This window comes from Oxyura jamaicensis, chromosome 4 (genome assembly GCF_011077185.1).
Source record: "Oxyura jamaicensis isolate SHBP4307 breed ruddy duck chromosome 4, BPBGC_Ojam_1.0, whole genome shotgun sequence".
Taxonomy (NCBI): Eukaryota; Metazoa; Chordata; class Aves; order Anseriformes; family Anatidae; genus Oxyura; species Oxyura jamaicensis.
Window position 1 is genome coordinate 25012885 of NC_048896.1, and position 22001 is coordinate 25034885.

At 38.2% G+C, this 22001-nt stretch overlaps 1 protein-coding gene across 6 annotated transcripts in view; it reads left to right on the forward strand.

Annotated features, from left to right (window-relative positions):
• SLC7A2 (solute carrier family 7 member 2) overlaps window positions 1-22001 on the forward strand; it is a 47383-nt gene that overhangs the window by 15200 nt on the left and 10182 nt on the right. For 2 of the 6 annotated variants that reach the window (XM_035325120.1, XM_035325119.1), the window contains 6 exons: window positions 9768-9834; window positions 15399-15789; window positions 16999-17154; window positions 18715-18880; window positions 19425-19561; window positions 20237-20459. In XM_035325120.1, coding sequence (XP_035181011.1) covers window positions 15414-15789; window positions 16999-17154; window positions 18715-18880; window positions 19425-19561; window positions 20237-20459 — 1058 coding nt within the window. In that variant the 5' untranslated portion in view covers window positions 9768-9834; window positions 15399-15413. Of the gene's footprint in view, window positions 1-727; window positions 1038-1354; window positions 1374-9767; window positions 9835-15398; window positions 15790-16998; window positions 17155-18714; window positions 18881-19424; window positions 19562-20236; window positions 20460-22001 lie in introns of those variants that run through there. The other 4 variants (XM_035325121.1, XM_035325118.1, XM_035325123.1 and 1 more) reach the window with 4 other exon arrangements.

Below are 22001 nucleotides of genomic sequence, written 5' to 3' on the forward strand. Positions count from 1 at the left end.
TGGTCTGTGTTCACTGAGGGTAGAACTAAGAGTCGTAAGTTTATAGGGCTTTCCATTGGCTCAGCAGCACAAAATTGAAAACTGGCTTTCACCAGATCTGTGTCTGGGAGACGAGATGGGCTGTCCCAGTCACTTCCCAGTTGCTGTGTGATCCAGATGGTCCTGACAACACAGCTGCGAGTAATTCATTTTTACTAGTGCGTCGCTATTTCGGTGCAAGCAACATTCATCTAGTTTGTTCCTCCGTGTTGTTTGGTAGCCAGTGAAGTATCTTCACAGGTACACTAAATGCAACGGAATGTTCATGTGACATTTAATTTTTATGAGCAGAACAGCCTCCTGGAACAAATTGCTGAACTGCTAAGCTGCCAGCTCTTCTAATGCCCTCCAGACAAGTCATATTGAAAATAAAATTGCAAGTGCAGAACCGTCATGCTGTCTGGTTTGGGACAACATATGCACGCGTGCACACACTTGTAGGGCATTGTCTGAGAAGTTTGTGTGATTCCATGTGCCAGGTATTATTTTCAGAATATTCATCACTTTATGAACCTTTATTTGTACTGTCTTACATGCTTTTTACTCCCTGCTAGAATGTCTCTACTGCTATTGCTGCACTTGCTCTGGCTTTGTACCAGGAGCGAAGATCTGGTTTCTTCAGGCAGACGTGCCAACATTTCGGGCTCGGTGTAGTCAATCAGACCTGCGTAGGTCTGCGAGGTGGCAGCCTTCGCCGTGGTTATGCAACTCTTGTGCATGGCTGCGAGTTGATTAAGACACGAAGGAATGGAGAACCCTACATCTTTTCTTGAGGGAAGCTCACTAAGGGTTTTACGGGTATCTTTTGAAGATGCTGAGCAGAGCCTTGCTACCTGCAGTGCCGTCTTGCGTGGCAGAATGGAGCCCTTTGGGCTGTGCAAGCGCAAGCTGCCTGGAAAGCTGCAGCGCACGGTCAGGCTAACGTGGGGTCACTTCCCATAACCATTGCTCAACCTCCCGGATATCTGTGATCGAGATCCCAGAGTGTGACTAGCAAGGTCAGTGTCGATTTTTGTTGCCTTTTACAGTCTTGGTCATGTGTTAGCATGACTTATTACACGCAGCTGAGCTGCTTATTGACTTGATTGAGAAATGTGATGAATTTGAAAGCCTTTTCTGAAGATTTCTCAGATGAAGGTTATAATGCTCTTCAAGTGCTGTTCCTGGTGCATTAAATGTAGTGGTGCTATTTAAAGCCAAGAATGAAGAGGGAACTCTCTGGCATTAGTTGCCTCGGTTATAAATAATTTTAGATGTTAGGTTTTATATGACGTGGACATGCACAGTGTACATTCAGACCAGCTGGCTGGACTGTCTGCATTTAATGTCAAAGGGTAATGCTCCGTGAAAGGGTAGCTGTAGGGACTTCTTCACAGTGACTTTTCATCTGGGGGATTTCATATTGGAAAGAAGGGCTGTTTGATTCTGCAAGGTGAAAAAAGTACCCCAGGGAATGCTGGGGGGTACCTCAGAAACAGAGTGTTGTTTAACCCTCCTAGGATTAAACCTCACAGAAGGAGTTCATGTCATGTGAACTCACTGTTCTTGTTTATGTTGTTTTGTATTGGTCTCATCTATAAACCTAAAATAAATGGCAGCAGCGTGCCTAATGCACTGGTTCTCTCTGCTGTGGGTGATAACCAACCACTGGTGTGGGGCATGTTCATGGTGTTAGGCATGCCATTTTCAGGGAATGGAATCAAAATACTTCTCTGATTTAATTTTTAAAGTTCCTACCAATCCAGAGATGGATCCTACTTTAAATATTTTGTTTCAGAGAAGTATTTGATTGCACAGGAGATTTGTCAAAGCCCTTGTGTAAGAATCTCTTGAATTCTTACTGCCTTAGACTTAAGGTAAATGAAATATGGAAAACAAGCAGTGTGTGAATCTCATTTTTAGATTTCTGTAAGCAAGAGAAAACAAACTTGGCTTTTAGCACCTGCTCTAATTGGCAGATTATTAATACATACTTCATTTCAGGTGTCCCATGCTGAGAAACTCGTGGCACCTTGATTTAGTGACCTAGTGGCATCAGATACATACTTCAAATAATGTTTTATTGAAAGACTATTACTCAATCTTATATCACTTCTTATTTATTTATTTATTCATTTATTGATTTTTTTCAACAGGAAAGCTAACAAGGAGGTAGATAAAGATGTGTCTGGGATGTAGTTTCTGCAATGGTTGATTTAATGCAATGGTTGATTTAATCTCTGAAAATTTAATCTCTGAAAGTAAGCGGTCATAGTTGCTATGCATTTTAGGCTTTCAGAGAAGGGGTTGTTATTCTAAAAATGCTTCAGAATTGGTTGCAAGTGGCTAAATCTGGTACTGAGGGCATTCTGTAATCCATTTAAAATGTCATCTTTTCTGTGTCCCCTAAAAAGGCATATAGAAGCAAGTGAGACAGGAATTTATTTCCTTCCATGACACTTTTGGAAGCAAAGCCATTTACAGTATAATCCATGAATTCCTTTAGTTTTAAATTAGATAGATTCACCCTTTCTCTCTCCCTCACTCTCTTTTCTCCCGTCTTTGGCCCCCACGGGAAAAAAATGCATTTTATATAAAATCGAATTATTTTCAATAATTTTCGATAAAACTGAAATTTCAGTAAAATTTGAGATGGGAAGGAAGGAGGGAAATGAAGCATGAATCATTAGTTCTTCACTTAATTTCCATTGTTACACCACAAAATGATGCTTCTTTTTGTGTTGTTGAGCTGTTCCCATTGAGGTTGCCCTGTGGAGTGCACAGGAGCACACAGCCCAAACCTTTCTAAAAAATATGTAGTCTTTACACCAATTTCAGCAGCCACCTCCAGAGTTTAAGCACATGGAAGGGCTCTCATGATTTCTACTTTAAAATTAGTGGCAGAGCCTTTTCTAGTAAATCGCCAGCTTTTGTGCAAATTAGTACAGTTTTCAGCAGAGAAAGGTTTGGGATTTTAATTCATCCTTAAGTCATTACTCATGTCTTTGTATTAGACCAGAAAACAAAATCAAGGATTGCATTTGCATGTACAGCTCTACTGGTTTGGCAAGGCTTTATTTATTTTTTAATTTATTTTTTAATTTTGGCTGGTTTTGAAGAGGACAATATAGGTGGAATTGATCTGATTTAGGCTTTTGCTAACGTCTTGCACAAGAGGATGTAATGGAAACTTAGTAACCATGGGGTAAGAGGTAAAGCCCTGTTACTGATTAAAAACAGTAAATAAAAACAGAAAGCTGCATATCATTTTTTCAGGCATTTTCCATCATGGAAAATTATTGTTAATGGCATACCTCTGGAATGAAGTGGAAATGGAGCTAATAGAAATTTTCCAAACTTTTTTTTTTTTTTTTTTTAAATAAGAAAACCAAATGTTAATTCAAGATGGTAATATTGGAGCTTTCCCACTTTGATACAAGAAAAGCTAATACTTTCAGCCTTTCTAATTGAAAGAGCTTAAATTAAAACGTAAATATTTCCCCAACAACCAAAAATCCAAATAAACTGAGAAAAAGATTATGTATTACAGAAGTTTATATATAAATATACATATATATACACACATATATGATGATGTATTATAGAGGGAATAGACAATGAATTTTGAGCTGGTTAATTCAGATAAAAATTGATCATTAGAAAAAGACAACCTTAAAAAAACTGTGAAGGAAATGTATTTGAAACAATTAAAGAAAGTACTCATTTTGAAAATAATAATGATGTAACACTTAATAATAAATAATACATGATAATAACAAAATGATATAATATTTAATTTGTAAATAATGATATAACGTTTCATAATAAATAACTCAGAGCCCCACTGTTTAGGTAAAAGTTTAGTAAATTTTTTTGTTAAGTTTTGAGATATAAGTGCAATTTAGAATAGCCTTTGCATTTACATAGGCCAGGATAATTGCTATAAAATGTGCTTAGTACCTACTTAAAAAAAAGTACAATTAGATCTTTCTTGAATATGTGCTAGAGAAACATTCTCCATAGGGTTGTAGAAAAATCGCTAGAGGCTTGTTAGCAGAGGTTTAATCTACTACATGTAGGATACATGCAGGAGCAGGATACTAGCAGGAGCTCAAGAGCAATATTGGGATAAGTGGGAGGCAAGAGAGGCAGGGGCTGGATGTTTCAGGTTGTGACCTTGGTTGAGGCTGAAAGAAGCCCTGCTTCTTTCCATGTTGAAGAAACCACAGTTTCTTCCATGTTGAAGAAACTCACAGCTTCGGAGAAAAAGCTCCAGAGTACCAGGGTTGAGTGCCCTGATGCCGGGGCAAGTGCTCCGGTGACAGAGTATCTCAGGCTCATTCTGCATCCTTTAAACCTTCCACATTTTGCTCTTACTGAAGACACCTTGTGGCTTCGTGCTTCTACTGGAGAAAATAAGTTTGTGTGTCGTAGGCCGTGTGGGGCCTTGTTCGGGCCCTTTCCCAAGGCACCATGTGAAGCCACCTCTGGTGCTCCTTTCCCAGGCCCCCAAGGAGATGTCAGACCCATTTGTTTCAGCCCTGGAAAAATTGGCTTTACTTTCACTTAAGGATTGAGTTTAGTTGCAGCTTTGCTTTTCTTGCTCTTCTTTGTATATGTTACAAGCTTTTCTATCAAAATTCCCTATTTGTATTTGCACTCTACTCAAGGTGTGGATTCGCGCCAGAAAGCATGTGTGGATTTATTTACTCCTTTTTTTTTTTTTTTTTTCTTTTTTAGAGAGCATGGCTTTAAATAGATACATTCCTTCTTCAAGGCTTCTCCAAAACTCCGATTTTAGACTTGGGGACTGCTCTATGAGTCAGCACTGCAAACAGTTCCTTTAGCCCCTTTGGGAATATCGGGAGATCAGCAAATGATAGCTGGTAGTAGCTTGGGACGTGCTTAATATTAGGTTAAATGACTCACTCCTGGGTCAAAATAGCTAGTAGGAATTTGTGCCTAATGTGGCCCTTCATGTTGTTACACATGAAGTGCAGTTTAGCAGATCTATTCTTCCTGCCCATATTAGTCTAATAATATATTTAACAGGACGTGTTACATTTCTCTTACAGAAGGTCAGAATTTGAGGTATTTTTCTTTCTAAGTACAAAGTGAAAGAGAATTATTAAACAATAAGTTGAGAGAATTGGCAAGTGATAACTTATTTTAATCTGTACCATATTCTGTAGGAAGTAATTTCAGTAGGCTGCTTAAACTATGAGAAACAACCTGAAATAAATGTATTGTAATAAATAGGAAGCCCTTTGAAGACTGTGGAATTGTAATTCAGTTTCTTCAGAAACAATCCTATCACAACATTATAGGGTTAGTCTAATCTACCATTGTGTTTTATAAAGATTATCTTTCTCTCACATATTTATGATTGTTTTATGTAGATTAGCACATAGATTGAATTGATTTTTTTTTTGGAGGGGGGGAAGCTGGGCTTTGATTTTCATATGTAAATACAGACTCATTTTTCTTAATACTATGAAGAATATTCAGAGGTGGGAGCTATGCATATCCTCACCAATAGTTAATTGGACTATTTTTTTCTAAATTTTGTGTTCCTTTGAATCTGGTTTGTCCTTATGGGAATATTTGGCTTCAGTGCATGGATTTTTCCAGTTTTATAGTCAGAAAATTCCTTGCCAGATCTATTTGCCCTCATTGACAGATCTCTTTCATATGCAGAAATGAGCCCTCTTAATGATACATGGTCTAACATGCAATTAAAAATCAAAAACCCGTGTGCTGAAAGAATTCATAACTAGTTCTCTTATACTCGAGACAGTACTTTAGCTTGCAGTTTGTTCCTCTGCTTTTAGAACTTCATTAATTTTGACTCATTGCAGTTAAAGCAGCTGTCTCTGCTGTGTCTTGGAGTGGAGCCATTTTTTCTCCCGAGTTCAAGTTAACATGGATATCAGCTCTCAGAGCCACTACTAGCATTGCAGAAGTTTCTGGGACATTGAATAGTATGTTTAAAACTTGTATGAATTAATACTCCAGAACTTCAGTGAATTTCAAAATAATAAATCTTTTAATATTTTACGTTTTAAAATATTTTTGCTATCAAGGATCCTAAGGCATCCAATGGAAACAAGTGTCCATGTAGATACCTGACTGAGAGACTTGAATGGCCACGTATGGGATCATCCTAGAAGATTACATCAAGACAGTCATTACTTTATTTATCTCGACACAGAAAAGATTCCTGCTGGCACTTCATGAATCCTTTTATGAATGCTAATACATCTTCTCAAATCCTGTTGGAGTTACACAAGTTGTACAAACCATGTCGTGTTTTCCTTTTTTTCTTGTGGATGTCAAGTTACCTTTGTTACAGTTGGCTGCAAAGTCCTGACTTCCAAGGCGAAGCAGCAGGCTCTATTTTAGATTTCTATTCGAGGAATTGTAATGGTTCACTTAGACCCCAGTCCTGCCAGCACTTTTGTTCATGTTTAACTTCCACACAATATGGGTAGCCATATGGACAAGCACGTGGATACGCTTTTGCAGAGCTAACGCCTCTGGTTATGTAAAACAGCATGCCTTTTTGGCCTGGAGCTGCTGGGCTGTAGCTGTGAGACAAGTCAGAGACAACAGCAGAGCAGCTTTTAATCAGTTTGTCATTTGGGCTCCAACAGTATTTTGGTTTAGTCCATGCAAGAGTTTATTTTTGCAAATGAATGTAAATTATTTTTTTTTTCAATTCCCTGGGCATAAATTTCTGAATAAATCTCTTTCAATATCTTCATACTCTTTTGACACGAGAAGAGAAAGTCTTAAAGGAGCCTTCTGTAGCAAAATAAAACACATAAAATAGTTCTCTCTTACAGTTCATTCTTTCTAATGTGGTCAGCTGTTTCATAGCAAGAAGAGAATTTCTGATCAAATTCTTTATGGCAAGAATGAGCTGCAAAAATCCCTGGAGTCAGAGAACTGTTGGACGAGGCACTAGATTAATCCAAGTACGATATAGTTGCTAAGGAGCTGAAAATGCCAAAACCAAAGCTCTCTAAAGCCAAAACCGAAGCTATAAAGTAATGTTGTTGGTCAGGACGCTGTTGGATTTGTCACTAGAAACAAACTGGGAGCCAAACGGGAAGAGTTTTTGTTTGGGGTTGCTCCCTGCATAAGACACGTACATGTACAGACTGTGTTCAGAATACTATAGGAAGTTAGGGAAGAGAATTATGTACTTGTAGTATCCTTAGGGTTTGTCTACACTGGCAGGTAAAATAGCTTCTGGTTTGCTCCCCCAGCCTGTGGTCTCCCAATGGGAGTCATGCAGAAGCTGTGTGGGTATACTGCAGCTCGTCTGGGGACAGCTGACATCCCTAAAATACTTCTTGTGGAAAAGTGTGAGCAATGTTGTGTCATGCTGTGGTTGTGTCCTGTTGGTGGAGTAAGGGTTAGTCCTTTCTGTCGTTACTATCTACTTCCTCCTGTTTCCTAATTCAAAGTCCTTATTTTGAATCAAATCCTGACCCCAACAATAATAACTTGCAGTTTTGCTGTCGGCCTCAGTCTGACCAGGTTTGTGTATTTAATACCAAGAACTGTTTGTCTTGCTCTGTGAATATGACAACATGCCCTTGACAGGTCTATGCTAATTCTGCACAGTGCAAGAGGTTTTGAAATGTGTGTATCTACAAATTCAAACAGTGCATAAAATGTCCATAAGTGATTTTATAGGTATTTTCTAGATGCTATAGTAAGAACTATGATTATAGGGAATTAACAAATCTATCAGAATGCAAATTTGAAAATAAACTACTTTCTTCAGCTTGTTCTACCTTCTTGGAAATAAAGAATTCCAGTTCCCCTGGTTAAATTTGGGCCCATTCTCCTTCACTACCACATCTATGGCCACATTTAGGAAGAAGTGGGCAGTAGTTCTCAATAATTATTTTTTTTCCCTGCTGAATTGTCTTTTATTAATAAAGCCACTTGGGAACTATTTACGTGTGGTGATATGCCAGAGAGGGGTTCCAGCCCTAGGTGTGGCAGAAATTCATAGCCCAGCGCAGTGCATCACCACTAACCCAGCAGGAGCCTACTGGAGAGCCATCGGAGGGAGCATAACACCACCAACAGGCTAGCCTCATGCTCAGCTCATCTGGGGGGAAGGCTAGCTGTTAGGAGTCAAGAAGTGTTTCTGTATTCAACAGATTACGAGGTAGTTACAGTATTTATTTATCTTAAGGAGGAATGTTTTCCCATGATTAATAAATTAGTTTATGCATTATCGAGTTTCTAATGGATCTACATAGAAATGATTCAGCACTGGCCTTGAGGACGTTAACTATAATCCATGCAAGTAAATACCAAGTTATTAATGGACTTCTTAGAGGCTGAAACATTGGGAAATAAATGCCTAGATGTTGCAATGGGTGAGAATGATGCTGTTTAATAGCCGTTTCTTTCTATTTTCACCCAAGAAAACCAATTAGCAGCTTAAACCTCAATCATAACTACTTGTTTTTGTCTTCTGACTGGATGTTTCCAAGGCTAAATTTTAAAGAGGGAGATAGGAGAATGGGGTTGATAATGAGCTCCTGGCAGTTAGGTCTGACATGGAGAGATCTACAGTGGAGATGGTACCATGCAACTTCTGGAAAGCAGAGTTATGAGAACAAGGAGATTCCCTTAACTTCAGAAGTGGGCAAGGCTTAGTTAGGAAGGAGACACAGTTTGTATTTAGCAGGGATTTGCTCTGCATGAGGGGAAGCAAGAGCATTGACATCACTGGAGCTTTCCTCCCTATGCCTTTTAGCATCTTTTTAATGTTCTCTGAACAAAAAGAGAGATACTGAAAGACAAGTGTTTTAAGAGAAACAATATACTGTGAATAATGTTGACTGGAAATTCTACTGCTTGTTTGGGGTGGAATTGTCTGCCACTGAAAGAAGTAAAAACACAGCTGTATATTATCCATTGGAGTTTAGTTTATTCTGGAAGCTAATTTTTAAGAAACTGAGGATTATTTATTGATCGTGTCACAGGAATATTTGGACTATTCTAATTCCAGTCTTCAGCATTAGACTGAATTAAATTTTTTACATTTCAAGCCATATAAAGTAGAAGAAGCTATATGGTGTGTCTACCCCAGTTCAGCAGAATGGTCTCTAACCACACTGTAAATAGAGACTCTTCTTCCTTGTTTATTATCACAGGAATACTTTTCAAATTAATTATATTCTTTACAAATGTACTCAGCAAAAGCAGTTTTCATGGTATGCTCTACGATTCAGGTTTCAAAGTGTTGCAAAGTGGTGCTCAAAGAGCTCAGCACACTTCAAAGTCAAATTGTTTTTTACAAGGGCAGCAAATGTGAAAGCTGGGAAGACTTAGATTTCATGTCAGAGACAAAGTTTTACATCCCCACTTTTCTTGTCATCCAGGATGTTTAAGAAGAGTCCCCCGGGGATGAATGGGGGGTACCTTCTCACCTGGGTATGCTTTGTATGTAAGCAGACAGGGGTGTTCCAGTGTAGAAAGCGGCATCCTGACGAGATGTTATGATGCAAAGAGGGTAGATATGATTTATCTGAACAGCAGCAAGACTTTCTCACTCCCCGCCTTCGCTGGGCAAATCGTTTGCCAGCTCCCAGCTCTCCAATCACCTGGGGCTGTGGAGCCTCCACCCCCTCTGCCGCAGCAGCTCGCACACCACCTACAGCTTGCTTTTAAGCAAATATTTCAATAAAATCACTTTCAACCATTACTCTGACATTTAGGACTGCAGAAGTTCAGGACTGGGCAAGAGAAGCAGAAGTTTGCCTGCCAGAAGTTGCTCTGAATCAGGTTTGTAATGCTAAAAGAAGCTATCTGAAAACAATGCAGGTTTTCATATGAAACTCTGTTTTTAACATAGGTGCTATTTGAACAGTGAGACCTGTGCTATGCAGTATTAAATTTAGTGTGCTTTACATTGCTTTGTCTCTAAGTGCAAATTAAGGTCTTTATACAGAAGATGTGATTTATGTTTTCCATCTCAGTCTGAATGGAAGGTATTTCTGCTTTTAGGTAGTAAATCTTTCCTTTTCCATTTATGCATATTCTGTTACAGGTGCTGCTTTCCAGTTTTAGGGCCTTACACATTACTTGGGTGCACTGCTTTAAATATTCCAAGATACTGGAAATTTTTTGAAAGTCCTGGGCACAACATCAACTTTTAGGACATCAAAAAGTTGCAGTTGCTGTATAATCATGTATTGCATGGGCATTTGTGTGCACACGTACAAATCATAGACTATAGTTATGCTTAACCTCTGATTTTTATTTTTATTTTTTTACTTTCATGTATTATTGCACTAGATACTGCAACTTTGAATAAGGTCTTGCAATAACATATCTTGGATAATAAATCCCGCAAACAAGATTTTTCACCAAAATTATACAGAGTTAAAACAACTGGTGCCACTGGTAAAACTTTTCACAGGTTTTTACAGGAAACTGAGGCTGAAGAAAGACTCTGAATTAATCTGTATATATTTATATTTCTGCATTATGAGTATGTTACAAATTTGTTGGGGTATTTTCTCCATAATTTATATGCTATTGAACGTGTAAAACTACTGCACCTAATGAAGTATATTACAACATATAATATGAAGTCAACAAAATAGATTAGAAGTAAATTAAATTACTTTTGCTTAAGAAATCTTTAAATATACATCTCGATAACAGCATACCAACTTTCAGAGGTATTATGTGGCTATATAATATTTGCTTTTCATATGAGAATTTTTATCACTGTTATTAGAAGTTTTAATGGAAAATTTAGTACAAAATATTGACTTGCAACACAGGTTATTTAATCAAAAGTTGTTTTTTTCCATGTACATCTTGGGTTTGATGAGTACTGACTTAAATCACTCATTTAGCGTAATTAAAATGTCATTTTGAAATTCATATGTGGCACAATGCACAACGACTTTATGATATAACAGTAACTTTTCTGCTCTATCAATATCCACCTCTTGTTTGTGTTTTGTTTTGGGGTAGGAGGCTGTTAGCTTTTTTCACATAGAAAATACTTTGTGAGAATGGTGGCTTTTACAGACTATGAAGTAGTCAGTGCAGTTTTAAAGATGAACAGAAACTTTCCATGTGGAGACTTTGCCCTTTGCTTTCTGTTTGTAGACACGATTTTTTTCATACCAAACCTTTCCTGCTAGAAGAGGGCTAGCAATAGGTGGCCATTAAATACGGCTGATCATCCATCTGAATGGGAGACCTGCTATGAGTTACAAGGCTGAACTCATCTGCTTGGGCTAGCATTCAGATGACCATAGATCAAGCAGTACAATGGCTGGTTTACAACCAGGAATTTTCCTGGCTTGTAACAATTGAAGTTAAGAAGGGTCTGTCAGCAGCAGAGTCTGTCAGAACAAACGACGGTAAGGGGCAGAGAAGGATCCATGCTTAATCAAGTACTCCAACATATAGTATATACGTCCATGAGACATGAGGAGCTTATGTTTTTTCCTCTGTGTTAGATAGGTCTGTCCAATTCCTTTCCTGTCCAAACTAGGTGCTCCAGTGCCGCCTGTCCCTTTGTTGCATGCTGTTGAAGGGGTAAAACTAAGCTGTGACGTGCTCGGCTGCACATTTCTTTCTAGGAATGTTTTCAAGGAAGGGAGAGGCTTGAACACGGACTGACCATTGGTCCTCAAGTCCCGGGCAGTTGAACTGGGGCCTCCCCTTTTCAGAGGACCGCTGGAGATGTTTTCTGTGTTATAGAATAATCCGTAGCTAAAGAAAAACTTAACCCAGGGGAGACGTCAGGAGTGCGGTGACCCAGTGCAGGCAGAGCCAGCAAGCTGCCAACTGAGTTGTTTGCGGCAAAAGGATCTTGCCAAGGTCGGTGACAAATGGGCTTATAGGTGTTTGCTTGTGACAGATGTCTCTGTAAAGTAGACTTCACCAACGTGGCACCTAGTGCAGGTTTGAACACGTGGGAGAAGCAGCAGCTTGGGCCTGCTCCTCGCCTCACTCAGGGATAACTGCCCGCTCGCTGATGGTCAGCGTCAAGCTCAAGCTGTCAAGCGTGCCTCGCCAGGAGGCCTTGGAGAAGGGCCTGGGCTGGTGAGCTGTGCACAGACAGCCCTCAGGGGCCTCGGCCAGAGCTGCTGCCGGCAGAAGCAGCGGGGAAGCAGAGGCCCCAGCCGTCAGCCTGCTGCGAAGAGGCAGGTTTCCACTGCAGCAGGAGTAAGGCCCTTCCTTTTTCAGTGCCGTGGCAGCAGTCAGCGTGAGCTTGTCCAGGACAATGCTGCCACCAAAAGGCACTCCCAGCTTCTGCTGGAGCCTTCCTGCTTCTGTGGCTAGTGGCTGAGCGGGGGACGTGCTTAGCCACAGCGTGACAGTGAGGTGTGCTCGTGTGGCAGCACGCGTCCCTGCGGACCTGTGCCCAGGTCGTGCCTCTGGATTACCTTCTTCTGCATTGCAGTACCTTGCGGGTGGCACCTTGGAAGAAGGTTAAGCTTGCCAGTGGTTTCTGAAGACACCTTGTCACCTCCTATGCCATTTAGGCCCGTGTGGAGACCGAATAAGCCTGCCAGTGCTTCCCGTCAAGTATGAAGTGATGGGTGCTGGATTCTTTGGATGTTTGTGCCAAATCTGAACGGGGCCCCCGTCTGAGGCAGCACTCTGTACTTGGTACATTGCAACAGGAGTTGTGAAACAGCACTCAGACATTGTTTGTTGTATATTCGCACATAATTAGTGAACAGCATAAGATATTCCAGATTGCAGTGGTCATCACAGAAGGATATGTGTTCTTCAAGTCCATGTTAGGATGGATATACTTAAAATGATATGTTTCACCAGTATGAGTTTTTTTTTCCCTCTACAGACACAAGGTTTGTATCTTGTACCTTGTCTTTGCTTGTGCTCAAATTTTTAAAGATGAATGGGTTTGAGTCAGAAGAGGTGTTTCATCTTACTGGCTTGTGGTTGGCAAGAGCCAGCCTCCTGTTCCCTCCACTGGAGTAGGAGAAAGTAGAAGCAGAAGAAATACATATTTTGTCACACAGATTGCCTCTCAGCAGAGAAAACTGTAAATCCACCCAGCTGGCCATTGTGATAAATGACTTTACACTCTTCAGGACTTGTCCCAAATTGCAAAGGAACAGAGTAATCTGAGATGCCATTTGAATAACAAAAGTCTTGGAAACTGATCAGTGTTCAGAGAACGAAGTCTGACAGAATACTTTTCCCTGTTAATGAAATACCAAATGATCTATCATTTGAGGAGAAAAAAAAAAAAAAGTAATAAATCGCTCCTTAAAAACAAAACCACCCTTATTTCTGCAACACAGAAATTGCTAAGGGGAAGGGCATGGAGTCACAATAGTGTTGCTGCCTATCACCATGGGCTGCAGCCTTATGAATATATTGATATTGCATCTTAAGTGATTGCTACTGATTCAGAAGTGTCATTATAGGAAAACGTAATGGTCTTGGGAATACTTGTCAAAGTACAAGCCAGGACAAAGAAGCCTGCCTTTGAGGGAATGGGGTGTTTTTACTAGAGTTGAGGAGCTACACTAGGGGATTTTGCCTGAATAGTTCAGTATCGATTCCCCTGAGAAGATCTTCTGTATATCTTCTGTCTGCCATCATTCACATCATATTGGTTCCCAAGGTGTGTGAAATTGCCTCAGTGGCTGAAGTCTGGACACCGTAGGCAGATATTTATATCTGGGAGTCTGAAGGGCAGTTCAGCCTAATTGCAGGAGAGCCTTGGAAACTTGCCTGTCTTGCCTTCTTGCTCTGTCCTGGGGCAGCCATCACCTTTCTAATGGGCACTAAACATCATTGCCTGGAGCTATTCATTTCCATTCACTCTGCTTTATCAAATTCCCTTTCCCTGAAAGGTGCATGGAGACTTTAATGAACCCTCTTTAAAGATAAAAGTGACAAGTCAGTGTGCTTGGGGAGCTACAGGAAGAGGAGGAACATGTTTCTGCTCAGATCTCTCTCACTCTCTCTTTAATAACCAAGGGGATATTTTTCAGGCAATCTTGCATTCAGGATGGCAGTCCTCTTGCTTCTGAGTCTTTGTTCCAGGATCAAATACTGCCATAGTGAGACATCCCTCTTGAAAGTCATTGTTAGTGCATTGAACTTTTGTGGGTAGAAATGCCTGTTACTGATTCAGGAGACTGATATGTATGGGGAGGGATATACCAGCAGAGTATCTTTGTATAATGAAACTCATTTCTTATGAGGGTTGCTCTTAACAAATCATGAGCACAGTGTAGATATTTATGGTATGGGCTGCAATGACAAATATCAGCTTGGGGAGAATGGCAGATGGCATAGCTTAATTCTTACCAAACTGCATCTATATATATTGCATCTATAATGCAATTGCACAAAGAAAGACAGGACCTGTACAGTAACACTGTCTCTTTGAGACATTATTTTCTATTGGATTTCAGTGTCCTGCCTTCCAGCCAAATGCTTTGGACCTTCTGCTACCATCTGGTTTGAGCTGGGCAAACCACCAGTGTTCCTCTTAGCAGGCACCCATATGACAAGCCAGAGAAATACTCCTCACCCACTGGCCTTCAGGACCTAGCTGGCCACAAAATCTGACCTCATGGGCAAGAAATTATTGCACCCCACACTGCGACAAGCACTCAGGGTACTGAAGAAACTGCAGTTGGCATGGGATGAGTACTTATCCTACTGGTTCTTGTTAGAAGCGTGCCAGGGAGAGTTTATACATTTCTTTTAAAGATAATTATTTCTGGGAAACCTTGTTTGTGGGGGAAGTAGAAACACTGTTTTAATCTACTTTCAAGCTGTTTTTTACTGAAGTGAATTCTAAAGGCAAAAGCCATGTCATTTGAATCCAAAAAGATATTCTGTCAGAATGCTGTATTTTAAAGCTTTTGGTGTTTATAGCCTTGATGTTGGAGTTTTACATCTTAAAAATCCATATTTATAGGTGATGATCCTTATCTTAAAAGCCTTAATGATGACAGATGTCTGTTTTGGTACTATTTTAGAAATGGTTATGAAGAAGCCAACAACAGATAAATAGAAGCAATTCTTTCTGTCTTTCTGTCTGTCTTTCTGTCTGTCTTTCTGTCTGTCTTTCTGTCTTACTTTCTTTCACAGCAGTGTAGTAAAACTAGATGATGGATATCTTTCCCTAGAGGAATAAGTGCTAAATATAACTGAATCCCTCGTGTTTTGTGGGGAAAAAGAACATGATGGCTTTTTTAATGCCATAGAAAAGAGGAAATATATTAATAAGTAGGTGTGATTGAAGTTCATGCAAATACCTTGCTTTGGCTGTTTTTCACTGTTTCTGGGGTACTTGTTATGCACTGCAATGATGTATTTTATTTCAGAGCTCTCCATCCACCATGTTGCCCTGTGGACCAGCTTTGACCTTTGTTCGGTGCCTGGTACGGAAGAAGAATGTTGGCGGTGAAAGCCTTGAGGACTCCAAGTTGTGTCGATGCTTGTCGACGGTAGACCTTATAGCACTGGGAGTAGGAAGTACCCTTGGTGCTGGTGTTTATGTCCTTGCTGGAGAAGTAGCCAAATCTGATTCCGGACCTAGCATTGTTGTTTCCTTCCTCATTGCTGCCCTGGCGTCTGTGATGGCAGGTCTCTGCTACGCCGAGTTTGGTGCTCGTGTTCCCAAGACTGGTTCTGCTTATTTGTATACTTACGTAACTGTTGGTGAGCTGTGGGCTTTTATCACCGGTTGGAATCTCATTTTATCTTATATTATAGGTAAGCCAAGATGCAAACACGGGACTTGAGAAAGCAGACAAAAGTTACAGATTTGGGTCTTTCTTTCTCTGTATTTAGCTACTGTTTCTTTTTATTCCTACTGGGATCAAATAACCAAGGTAATTTGATCAGGCTTTTTCCTCCTGTTCATTGCCATTATAAATAGACAAGATGCTTTGTAAACAGTCCGTCTTCAGCAGCAGGAACTAAGTAACTCATATAAAAGTTTTATTAGACAGTAGTGATGATGCACAGGAATAAACACAATTTCATTGCTGTATTTGGTCAGCAAGAACAGTTTCAGTGAAATCAATATTTTTTTCTAAACATACACAGAAATACATTTATAAGGGCCCCATCACTATAGTATCTCCCTTCAAGGAAGTCGTGATGCTTCGTTTCTAACTTGTTACTATAATCTCATGCTAATTAAATGATGTCCTATGTTGTGACCCCATAAAACACAAAGTTTTCCATATCTGGGTAATATCAATGCTTATGTGGCAGACATGCAAATAACTACTTCAGTGCTTTGGCAAAGATTACAAATTTGATTTATATACATTTCCTTCCAGAGGTACGTGTTCTGGTATATTGTGTATAAGCATGCCTATCTGTATATACATACGTATATCTACTTACAGGAATGTTGCCCAAATCACTACAAAATCAATATAACTTGTTTTAAAGTGCATTCATGGTAGGAAACTGGTTAAAATATGGTTGTATTTAGCTATGCCCCATATATTGTTTACCAGAAGAGAGTATTGGTCTTAAATACTAACTAGCAATATAAATCTTGCTAGTGATTTTTTTTTGGCTTTATTTCCAGGTGGGCAATCTTTCCTTCATGTTCTTTATTAAACCGTTTTCTTACATTGTTTTGCATTGTTTAATGTACCATAATTCAACTTTAGAAGTGTCTTCCAGAATGACACCAAATATAAATGATATAGAAAAAAATTGGCAATGTTTGGGGAACAAACGAAGTACAAATTTGTATATTTTAGTTGTAGAATAATGTGTTATCATTTAAATAGGTAGAAACTTTTGATAATGTTAAAATTTCAAAATTATCACTGTTTTAGCACAAACTCTGTTTTTCTAAATACATGTAGCAGTGTGCTTAGTTTTATTTCCTTGTCAATAGAAGTAACTATATTCCCTTGTATGCATGCAAAACGTTAAATATGCATGTATTTTATGAAGGTACATCAAGTGTAGCAAGAGCCTGGAGTGGCACCTTTGATGAACTTCTTGGAAAGCAGATTGGTCACTTCTTCAGAACCTACTTCAAAATGAATTACTCTGGACTGGCAGAGTATCCTGACTTTTTTGCTGTATTTCTTATATTGCTTCTATCAGGTAAGAGACAGATATGTCTTCATTTATGATGGCTGTGATGTCAGTTTCTTAAAGGCAAAAAAAAAAAAAAAAAAGTTAAAATGTAGTTAGTGATTTGTCAGAAATACCTTAATAGTATTTGAACAATTTAGATATACATTTGGGTACTGACAAAATGACTCTGGGAGTTAAATTTATATGAACAATTCTTGAATCTGAAACATGAAATAATCACTTTTTATTAAACCTGTGATACAGATTGATGATAACATGAAAATCTTCATTTCATGTCATATTTTTAAATTGCAAAAACTGACACCAAAGCTATGCCTTTGGAGGCATCAGAAAGCTCCAAAATGCTGAAACTTGTTTTGTATGTTTGCATTTAACGATTGCTTTCCACAAGCATTCTTAAAGGAGTGAAGGAAGTGAAGAAAGCTGTATGCGTGTTTTCAGGTGTATAGCTTGTTTTCCACCAATACTAGAAACAGTTCAGTATTCACTAGAGGTCTTACCCGAATTGAAAAATTGAAAAATATTCGAGAACAAAAAGGCAGCTTTCAATTAGATTTAGGATGTACCTGCACTGTGAGTCACATTTCAGTGTAGAGATTTCCAGGCTGAATCAAAACCCATATCTCTAGAAACTGTGACCAAAATACCATTAGGGAAGAAAACTTGAGCAGCTCATGATAACTTCTGTGTTATGATGAGATAGCAAATGTCTCATTAGTGGAGGCAGAAATTTTTTAGACATTATCTTGAGAGGCGTAAAATTTTCAGTGTTAATCTCTAGATAATGAGGGAAAGCATGTATGTGTTCTTAGTGGAAATGCTTACTTGCAAAGAAGCCAGGGTGACTTTCCCACTCTATTTATTTTTTCGTGATCTGCTTTCTGCCTGCTGTTCCATTAAACTACTAGTATACTTACAATTGTTACACAGTAGGACCCTGATGGAATAACTTTCATACCATTTAAATGCATTAGTCTGCAACCTAAGGCACGTGTATTTTATATCAATCTTTTTTTCTAGTACCTCTTTGAATCAGTACTTATGAACAGGAGGCGTGCATTTCTTCTAAAGGTTTTGTTAATGAGCTAGGGAATGGGACTCTTACTCTGAGATGGATATGCTCTGAAAAACTTAGATGAATAACCTCATTTGTTCAATCTAATAATTATTTGTTCTGTGCATAATAGATTATTACCAAAATGCTTACCAAAGTGTTTTTGGTAAGCATAGATTTTTGTAGCTATTTTTGTTCCATAGCGTGAAATAGAGATATGAACTGAAACCTCAGAAAAGCAGTAAGTAAAAATTGCTCAAAATATTTTGAAATATTTCAAGAATACAATTAAAGAAAGTTATCATTTTATGGTTTCCAATACACTTCCTTGTCGCCATGCTATCAGACAGTTTATTAAATTTGTGCTACCACTTTTTAAAGGTGTAAAATCTACTTCTGTTTTTTTTTTTTAAAAAAAGTATTATTCATTGTACTGGTATGTGTAATGTCTTGAAAATAACTTTTTTTCTTACTGTGACTCTTCACATTTAAAAATTATTTTTATTTTATAGGTCTATTATCTTTTGGAGTAAAAGAATCTGCATGGGTGAATAAAATTTTCACTGCTATTAACATCTTGGTCCTACTCTTCGTTATGATTTCTGGTTTTGTGAAAGGAGATGCTGACAACTGGAAAATAAGTGAAGAATATCTCATAAACCTTACTGCAATAACGGAGTAATTACTTTTTAAGAATCAATTTACTCGCTCATAGTCCAAGCAATTTTCTGTTATACTTCCTTTTGTGCTATTGCAGGTGTTAACAGACAGCTCTGTTGATGGGAGTGATAAGTGCTTTATGCCCTTAAAAATATTTTTATTTTCATGTTTGTAGTTTCCTAAAAAGTTTCCTAAAGTCTTATTTTGACACTCTTGTCTGTAGCTATTTGAGAAGTTACTGGCTTCTTGTCTTTAAGCCATGTATTAACTGCAGAATGTATGACAACAACAGATTCCTACATCATTAGTATTTTAATACTCTTACCAACAAACAGTAAAGGGAATAAGGTGATAGTTACATGATTCAGGCATTATTCCACTTACTGTTATTTTTGTCATACAATTTTTGACATGCAAATGTCCTCTCGTACAGTTTTGTAAAGCAGAACTCTGTCTTGATGAGAGCATTTTTACGTTTTTCCAGAGTTGCAGGGGAGGAAGATATGTTTGTCCTACCAATAATAAAAAATAAGTTATTTTTCTGCTGTATTTTTGTTCTTAGGAATTTTTCATCCTATGAGAATGTGACCAGTATATATGGGAGCGGTGGCTTTATGCCATATGGTTTCACAGGAACATTGGCTGGTGCTGCAACCTGTTTTTATGCTTTTGTAGGATTTGACTGCATTGCAACAACTGGTATAGTATTTATATGTGTCTGTGTATATATATATATATGTATTCATAATACACCTTTAGGGGTTCCAAAACAACATAATCTGCTTACTGTCCTTCCTTTGCTTTGTCCTGAAATTTCTTCAGTCCATGAAGAATGAGTCTGAGTTCATTCCTGAATGTGGCTATCATTCTATGAGGAAGGAGATTTTTCTTATTTTATTTTGATTCTAAATAAATTAATTGTTGCTTTCTAAGTCTGGGAAGTGCTTGGTATATGTTTTTTTTCTGCACAAATCATATTAATCACCTGCTGATTGTCTGAGATAAGATCTCTCTCCTCAAGGCTGGCTTATATATGAATGGTATGGGCTGAGTACTTAGAACTTAGAAATTATAGGAAAATAACTAGAAATGATGGGGTTTGAGTACTGTGAATATTGAATGTATTTTATAGCTAGCAATTATGCCTCTGTTTTTTAAACTATTTCTAGCAACAAAATATTGCGTTATATACCATGTCAATGAGCTTAATTTGTGCAGGTTTTTAAAAATTATATTACAGATATGGTTCTGAGTGTTTAGACTTACAAAAGTACTAATTTGTGTTCATTGCTATGTTTTAAAGCTGAATGTAATAGTAAGAGTTTTTGGTTGTTTTTTTTTTTTTTTCTTTCTTTCTTTTTTTCCTTTTTTCAGGAGAAGAGGTCAAGAATCCTCAGAAAGCCATACCCATAGGAATTGTGGTGTCCTTGCTTGTCTGCTTCATGGCCTATTTTGGGGTTTCAGCTGCACTGACTCTTATGATGCCATACTATATACTAGACGAGAAAAGTCCTCTGCCAGTAGCATTTGCATATGTTGGATGGGGTCCTGCAAAATACGTTGTAGCAGTGGGATCCCTCTGTGCTTTGTCCACAAGGTAAAGACTTTGATATGCTGATTTTCTCTGGAAAAGCTGATGGGTAGTATAAGACATTTAAATATACATTCATGTGTTCATTTTGAAGGCTCACGTCATGCAAAAGATTATCCATAAGTGTTTTACACACATTTTAGACTTAAGCAGGTCTTGATGACAATATGTGTGTTAATTTCTATTCCTTTTTTAAACTGTACTGTTATTGGACTCTACCTCCTTGACTTTTTACCCAAAACTTCTTTATTGAAATAAGTATTTTCAGACATATGACCTGCAAGTTTTCTCTATTAACGGCTGAAATAAACCTCACACATTTTGTCCTTTCTTGCTGTTCATTCCCAAAGATTCAGCAGCTTTATGGGCTCTGTGTATTTGCAGGCAAAATTGAATAGTCAGTTAACTAGTTCCCCTTCTCACCTTCATTGCCTGTCTGTTTTTCTCCAGTCTGTCTTCTGACATCATCCCTTCCCATGATTTTCCTGTGGGTATTTGAGATATAGATCATAGCTGTAAAAATAGGATCATTTATTCCCCCTTGTGAAACTGTGGATGCAGCCTTAACTTAGCATCTTATTTTGATTAAAAAGATCAGGGAAAGCATGAGATATATTAGTTTGTCTTCATATAAGTCACACTCCAGTTGTGACGTGGTATCTTTCATAGCATAGAACATTGCTCGGTGCTTAAATTTAGGGATAGTAGAATGCTGATGCCAGTCTTCTACCTGAGCTTTTTAGGTAAGGAGCCATTCAAGTGACCTTCAGTGACACAAATACTGGCTGGCTTTCCACAAAGGAAAAAGCCATGCCTGCTTAAGCAGGAATATCAACAGTACTCTGAGATAACCCTGGTGAGCATTAGCCTGTTGAAGATGACCACGGTGACTCTGGACAGTGATTTAAAAGAAAGGAACATTTTGATGTAGGAGGTGACAGAAAGAGGAAATAGTTCCAAAGTTACATAAAAAATAGTTCCAAATAGACATAAATTATACAGCTGACTGAACAATATCATATTTATGCAGTTCATTCTGGGATTATAGCTATATTCTATCTAGTTGTCATACTTCATATCTAGTTGTCAACCCTTCAAACCCCAGTTTGAAGGGTTTAACTGCAATTTTGCCCTTTATTGATAAATATCAATAAAAGTGATATGGTGGAATATATAACAGTGGTAACTAGATTAAAGAAACTGATACTGGAAAACGAAATGAACAGAGATGGGAAAACACTGTTTCAGAAATTTGAACTGCTGTCCTCTTTCCAGTGTATTTAGAAGTATTGTATTTCCTTGTATGGAAAGAGTAATCTTCCAGTGTTTTTGTTGACTGATGTCGATTTAGAACAAATCTAAGGAAATTGTATTTCATATTTCTAAATATAGAGGTATAATTAACAACAACAACAAAAAAGTTGGGATAATTGCTTTTGGTTCATATGATCACCTCTTACCATGTTACGTTGTGAACTTGTTTCCTCTGGGTAAAGACGTTTATTAATATTTCCATTATTTATGTGAATTCACTTAAAGAAGGATAGG